This window comes from Montipora foliosa, chromosome 6 (genome assembly GCF_036669935.1).
Source record: "Montipora foliosa isolate CH-2021 chromosome 6, ASM3666993v2, whole genome shotgun sequence".
Lineage (NCBI taxonomy): Eukaryota > Metazoa > Cnidaria > Anthozoa > Scleractinia > Acroporidae > Montipora > Montipora foliosa.
In genome coordinates, this window is record NC_090874.1 from 32447019 (window position 1) to 32454518 (window position 7500).

Here is a 7500-nt window from a genome sequence, read left to right on the forward strand (position 1 = left end):
GATGCATTCTTCGTCTTTTAGATGATGCCATTCATCAATGAAGCCATCGATACTTTACTCCAAAAAGTGGACAGGATTTCCAAGACAGGAGAAATTGTCGATTTCCACAGGTACTTTAACTAAAAATTGCTTTTGCGTAATTATACATGCCTGGGAATGTTAATGATTATATTTCTCCCCTTTCATGACTGGAGAAGAACCTTCAGTATTTTGAATTGTCTTTCTTTTGTTTTACAGTTGGCTTCAGGGACTTACCATGGACGTTATTTTGTCAACAGCGTTTGGAGTCAAAGCAGAAACACAAACTGTTGAAAACGATCCCATCACTGAGCACGCAAAAAGCGCTTTGGCTCCGAAACCATTGGTTGGATTCCTTCGTAAGATTTTTTTTCATTTGTTTTTTTCACATTCCCTATAATACACTTTACTTGCCCGTAAAATTTTGCATAAGCCATACACCTTATTCCAAAATGGCCACCATTTTAGTATTCTTTAATTTGTTTCCATGCAAATTGGCCATTATGGCCTCGTTTTCAAACGTAAAATTCAAAAGAATGTTTAACCTTAAACGAGGCCATAAGGGGCAATTTGCACGGAAACAAAATAATACTAAAATGGCGGCCATTTTGGAATAAGGTGTATTGATTTCAAATGGCCTTGCGACACTGCATATTCCCAAGGGCATTTGAAAACAATGATTTATGCAAAATTTGGGCGACAAATGTTATATGGCAGATATGGGGAATGTGAAAAAAGCGAATTCAGAAAGTACAATACAATAAAATGCATACTTAATAAACCGTTCCCCATAGGGGCGTTTCTTCTCTTGTTTTGACTTAATTTTGACCCCTCTGCCTTTTTGTTATTGTAAAGAACAAATTGATGTCAGTTTTTCATGCGTCTGTCCTGTTATTGACAGTAAATTTCGTCATAACATTGTCAAAGCAGTCTGCGGATCTACTAAGGCTATCGCCTCATGAATCCACAGCTACTTTGACAATGTTATGACGCAATTCATGATCAATAACAGGACACACGCATGAAAACGTCACATCAATTTGCTAATTCTCATACTTTAAGCCTCGTGCCTTTTTAGTAAGAGGATTCTGCCCGTGTTTATTTAGTTATCGTTCTCTTTTCAATTACTGCTCTTACCAATTAACAATGACGATTACGATGATTACTAACAATTGCCGTGTTCTTGTTTTTTCTTTTTCCTGTTAGTGCTGTTACCATTTGCAAGGTACCTGTTCAAGTATTTCCCAGATGCCTTGAAATTTGAGGGGATCGGGAAAGTAGCATCTGATATTATTGCTGAAAGGTCCAAATTAAACGGCCACAGCAAATCTCATGTAAGTGTGTTTTGCTCAGTGTGGTGTATAGCCAATTAGAAGTCCCTATCTATAGAGTCACTTAAGAAGCACTTGTTACATCGTCGCCCGCCGGTTCAGGATCGGCCTACTAATAAAACAACCCCGGAGCACACATGACAATGGAGGCAAACTTCAAACACAATAGAGCTGTGTGCTAACTTACCAATTGAAGAGCGTTGCGTGGTCATTGGATGGAAAGCCTTCCTTCGCTCTGACGAAGGGCTAACGCTCGAAACGTCAGCTTTTAGAATCTCTCTGTACGGTGGTCAATTTACATTATCAACTCCGTTGATAAAACCAATTTTTGTTTTCTCTTACGCAGAGGAAAGACATGCTTCAGTTGATGCTCGATACAAAAGAAGAATCAGGAGGCGAAAAAATCGACATTGAAGACATCCAGGCTCAAACTCTTGTGTTCCTTCTCGCCGGATATGAAACTTCCAGCACCACTCTGGGATTTGTCTGTTATCATCTCGCTGTTGATACGCAGGTGCAGGACAAACTGAGAGATGAGATCGACCGGATGTGGCCTGATGATGAAGTATGTCGTTCATATCTTTGTGACGTTAGAGCAGTTTTCAAATGGCTGTCGAAAGTAATCACGCGATTGCAATTGCTCCGCTTAGTGATTGGTTAAAGAATTTCGCGTCAGTTTATTAACCAATGGAAAGGAAGAACCAAAACCAATCGCGACTTGCACGGGCGATTTTATCCGCGCTTTGAGCAAGTTACATGGAATTGCTACGAATTTGGATTGTTTCATTGCGCTGTTTGCAAGAGCTGGGATTGGTCGAAGTAGTGACTTTAGTAATGTTTTTACGACACTCAATTGAAAACCACTCTAACTGAAGAACTGTAACAATAGAGAAACTTAGCATCGCGTTTGTACGTGAAATGGCAAACTGCATTTTGTCATAAAGTGCCTAAATTCTCTTATTCTAACTTGTCTGGAGATTTGAAGCTAACGAAAGCATCCATACTGTTTATAAACGTTGGTACGTACTAGCACTTTTTACTTCGAAATGAAAGTTGAAAAGATCATCTTAGTTAGTTGAGCAAGTTAAGTGGTGGAATTTTTCGGCCCTCCGCTGGTTGGCACATTCATGATAATAGGTGACGTCAACGATATCTTCGCTATGTGTAGATGCTGTTCTTGCACTCAGCCGTTGTTGTCTTTCCCTAAGATCCATGCTAGTTTACGTCTATTTCATCTCGTCCGCGTTGTCCAATGTTGGAGGGGACCGCTCTTGTTGTAAATGTAGAGAATAAGCCGTTGATTTTAGTTTGCCTAGTGTGTGTGTTTTTCATTTTCATTTTGTTTGGTTAACAAAGCTAATCGAGGCGGGCTGGGTAACTTACAATAAAATTTAGAAAAATAGATTAATAGTAAATCAGGTAAAGAAATAAATCAAATAAAAAATAAAATTAATAGGTATACACATACATTCACAGACAGCTAGCATTTTCACGTAGATAGAGCAAGAACCTATTAGAGAACATGAAACATAAGGAAGTGATAATATGATAGCTAGGGTCTGATTAATGATAGCTAGTCATTTTTAAGATTAATGTTGAGACATCAACATAATCATCCTCATCACCAAGCCCCGCAAGTTAAAATTGCTGAATTTTGTTTTTGAAAGGTGTCATACAGCAAGTGTAAGACACTGAGCAATTCACCCGTAGAACATGTTAAATTGTCCAGGAATTAAATTGTTATGAGTGGGGTAGGAAAGTAGCAATTCAGAGAGAGATTCTCAATCAATCGTCGTATATTTCCTTTATCTCCAGGAACCACCTTCATATGATGTTCTTCACAAAATGGATTATCTGGACATGGTTATAAACGAAGCAATGAGAATGTATCCTCCTGGATTTGTGTAAGTTGTAATATACACTGCAATTAATCATTTTGTCACCACCAAACCACGACCGATTCCGATGGCGGGCGAGTAAATACCGGACACCGGACAACTTTTAACACAACAACTTTATTCCACTGTGACAATATCACGTTTGCGTTCTCGTAAACACTCCACGTTTGGCGGTTTTCTAACAGAAAGGTAACGCAACGATTACTAAGGTACAAATAGGCAAAACTTCGACGAAAAGGAAAACACTCACCGAGCTGTAGCGGCCACTTTGAACTTACACACACAAAAAACCACTCCCTCCTCAAAACACACTAATCACGTGACTCTCTGCGTTGGTAGTCACACACTTTGACTCCATTACATTCAAAGCTCGGCGAAAAATCGCCATCATGACACTTCCCACGTATGCTGAACACCAATGAATAGCTCGTTCAATTCTCACTTAGAAGTTTGCCCTCAGTTGTCAAAGAAAAAATGAACCCCTTCCAGTGGTTTTGGGAAAGAATGGAACAAGCCTAATTTGAACTGGGGAACACGGAACCAATGACAAGGGAATATAAACAATTTTAGGGATCAAAAAACTGTAAACAAGTTTGAAAGTAAAGGGAACAAGAGAACACCCCCCCCCCCCCCCCCTCCTTCCTCCTGGGAGGCACTCATAAATCTTCTAGATAAACGTATGAATGCGCTTGCTAAATTTCCTCGTTGTAAATTCATTTCAAAAAGAATCCACTACTGACAGCCCCTTTACAAAAATTTTCCGCAAGGCATACTTTGAAAAGCGGTAAAGTCAGCTTGCCTTGAAAACTGTTAGCATTCACGGCAGTTTGCTTTGATCAGTAAAGCTCTTCTTTATTTTCTTCAATGAAGAAAATTGAAACATCGTGTTTGTATTGACGGAGACTCATAAATTGCTTTAGAAAGTAATTATTCTTTCTCGTCTCAGACTTCAGAGAGATTGCAACGAGGGCTGTACCGTTAAAGGAGTAGACATACCAAATGGAATGCCGATCATGATCCCAGTGTATGCTATCCATCATGATCCAGAGATTTGGCCAGATCCGGAAAAGTTCGATCCGGAAAGGTAAGATTTTAATTCCATAAATAAATGTTCGTCAATTCATGTTATTTCACACCTCGCAATGACTGAAATAATTTGCGAATCTACAATGTCATGGTTACACCAACCGCAGTTGCTTTCAAATAAGCTTACTGACAATTTATCTGTCTGTCAAAACAAGGCTATTACTCATCGAGGCTGAGGTATTATTACATAAGCAAAGTTTCTGTCCATAAAAGTTTGCCTTAATAACTTGAAGCAAGAGGAAATAAAGGCTACAGAGAACGAAGTCGGCGCCCAATCCAACATTAGGCTGATTTAGCAACAGAACGGGAACGTGAGTGGCGACGTCGCGCGCGGGAAAATGAGAATTTAGAATAGAGAGGAAAAGAGTGGAGTCTACTCTATTCTGAATTCTCATTGGTGTTTTTTCTGCGCGCGCCGTCGCCACTAACGTTCCCGTTCTGTTGCTAAATCAGCCTAATATTAGTTCCTCCGTTTGGTTTGAGTATTTTTTTTCATTGTAGCAGTGAAGGTTTCCTTTGAGGGACATTTGTTTGTGTATCAGCAATCCAAATGCGCTGCGAATTATAACCTGTTTTTCATGCAGCATCTTTATAATTATTTAGTTTCTTTGCATTGATTTTGATTTTGCAGGTTCACTGAAGCCGAGAAAGCAAAGCGCCACCCTTACACATTTCTTCCATTTGGTTATGGTCCCCGCAACTGTGTTGGGATGCGATTTGCCTTGATGGAACTGAAACTAACGCTAGTGAAGTTACTGAAAAAGTATAAACTCGAACGTACCGAGAAGACTGCGGTAAGATTTAAACATTTGATCTTGTGACATTTTCACAGTCTGATCATGAGGCTGTCTGTACAGAGAATCCAGATAAATTGCAGGTTGTTTTGTCCCTTGCCCTGCTCTTCTCTTCACTGTCTCTTATCCTTTCATAGCCCCAGTCTTATCACCGTTCTCCTGCAGTCTTTAAATTGACATTTCTCTTTGGGTAGTAGTGGTGAGAACACTCGCCTCCCGCCTGCCTCCCCTGGTTCGATTCCCCGCAGACTCGGCTTCATATGTGTGTTGAGTTTGTTGGTTCTCTACTCTGCACCGAGAGGTTTTCCGTCTCAAAAACCAACATTTGACTTGATTTGCTTTAATTGTTAATTTCAGTTTACAGTGTCCCCAATTAGTGCTCCAGCGCTAGAACGACTACTAGGGACATTACTAAACAACGAAACAGCGAAACGAAACACTAAAACACCACGTATGACCCCACCATACATTGAATACTAACCGACAACGGTTGGATTTTCTGTTTCGATGTTTCAGTGTTTCGCTGTTTCGCTGTTTGGTGGTTTAGTAATGTCCAACGACTAGACACTTAAATAAAGTTCCTTTCCTTTTATATATTTGAAGTGCAGGTTACAGATGAAAGGGAGAAGTGGCTGTTTTTTGTATAATTCCTACTTGGTGCTCTATAGTCGAAATTTCACCTTTCACCTGTTCGTGGTACGATTTCAAATATGACGTTATCTTGATTTTATTTTCTTACCTATAGGTTCCGATAGAAGCTGCACTTAGTTCGACTTTGAAGTGTCCTGCCGGAAAAGTCATGCTGAGGCTTTCACCGCGGGATTAAAAGAAGAGCTCATTGATATCAGATATTTCTCTTGAGCCGTTTTCATTGCGATCGTAATCTATAGTCTTCCTCAGGTGGGATAATTAAAATTACCCCAGTAAGTGCTCTGTGCTCGACATTATTTTTCTTCATTTGGAGAGGAAGCTTGTTCGTGAGATACATTAACGTTTGTCGAGAATGTTCGCACAAGCGCCATCTCATCCCGGAGTAGCACCAAGCACAAGAAGCGGGAGTTGCTAGAGAATGAAAACCTTGGGGTGTGTTCCTTTCGGCTAATCTAAACACGAATTTTTGCCCGATTTTGCGGCCGAATAAACGCGAAATCCGAAATTGGATCTGTAACCTTGGTAACCTTTCGGGAAGGCGTTCAAGATAATTATGGCTGCTTCTAAAAAAGTGCACAAAAGTTTCAGTTTATAAAGTTAATAGTAATCTGACTGTCATTTTCGCACCAAGATGTGGCTAAATGTGACCTAGAAATGAACAAGCTACTTATTTCATTTCATTTCTTTGATTGAACATTGTTAATGTTGGAATTTTTAAGCAATGCTTAAATACAAATGGTTAATAAATGGATATTTTACTGAACTCGAAGCGTTTGACCACATGTTTCTGATGTTTACGGCAAAATGGTGGCAATGAGTCGAAAAAAGAAAGGACTGAGTATGCTCCACCTGGAAAATCCATCATTTTGTAAATGGAACAGAGCAGATCGCGAATCGTAAATATGGGGGGTCAAATGAGGTATCGATGGCAATTGCTCCGAAGTTATGGAATCCGCTACTGCACGTTATTAGACTGAGCAACTCTGTTGATATTTTTAAAAGGCTTTGAGAACTTGGGAGCGTTTAAGAACTTATCATTATCATTATCATTATTATTTAGTAATAAAGATCTTACTAGAATGAACAGGAAATGTGGATATTCTGTTGCTACGCACGACAAGAGAACAGTTTCGAACCATTTAAGTGCTGATAAAGACAAAATGATTCGCGATCAAACACTTGGGGACAGTGTTTGAGCGTGGCTCTCATTAAGGCGAGGATACCCCAACAACGTTCCACCATCATGGCCGCCATTTCTTTGTTTTGGAACACCAACATGGCAGCCGTGACGTCACGTGAACACATCAATAAAACTCAAAATAACTTATTAACTGGACTTAACTGGGGATTTACTCTCTTACCTTGATAATTCTCTTGCGTTAATTTATAATTTCTTATGTGAAATTACAATGTAGACAAGGCTACGTTTTCTACAGTACCAAAATGGCGTCTTATGAATGTAATTTGTCACCCATGATGTTAACAACTAATCAAATGGTATACTCGTGGAATACTTAGGGAATAATTTCACTTGCGTTTTAGACGCGCGTGAAATTATTCCCTAATTTGACTCGTCACCATTTGATTACCCACACTTACTATTTGATTACAAAAGTACAAAGGCTATGATGCATGGAGGAAAACCTCATTTCTTGCCATGATCTGAAATTATGATACAACACTCCTTTAAAAGCGTCATAGGATGAGTTTCTTGTATGAGCA

At 39.5% G+C, this 7500-nt stretch overlaps 1 protein-coding gene across 3 annotated transcripts in view; it reads left to right on the forward strand.

The window, feature by feature from the left end:
- LOC138007147 (cytochrome P450 3A41-like) overlaps window positions 1-6541 on the forward strand; it is a 20306-nt gene extending 13765 nt beyond the window's left edge. For all 3 annotated transcript variants that reach the window (XM_068853896.1, XM_068853895.1, XM_068853897.1), the window contains 8 exons: window positions 22-110; window positions 238-377; window positions 1225-1352; window positions 1696-1914; window positions 3165-3253; window positions 4194-4331; window positions 4965-5127; window positions 5873-6541. In XM_068853896.1, the coding sequence (XP_068709997.1) occupies window positions 22-110; window positions 238-377; window positions 1225-1352; window positions 1696-1914; window positions 3165-3253; window positions 4194-4331; window positions 4965-5127; window positions 5873-5953 (1047 nt within the window). In that variant the 3' untranslated portion in view covers window positions 5954-6541. The remainder of the gene's footprint in view (window positions 1-21; window positions 111-237; window positions 378-1224; window positions 1353-1695; window positions 1915-3164; window positions 3254-4193; window positions 4332-4964; window positions 5128-5872) is intronic.
- Window positions 6542-7500: the final 959 nt, after the last annotated feature.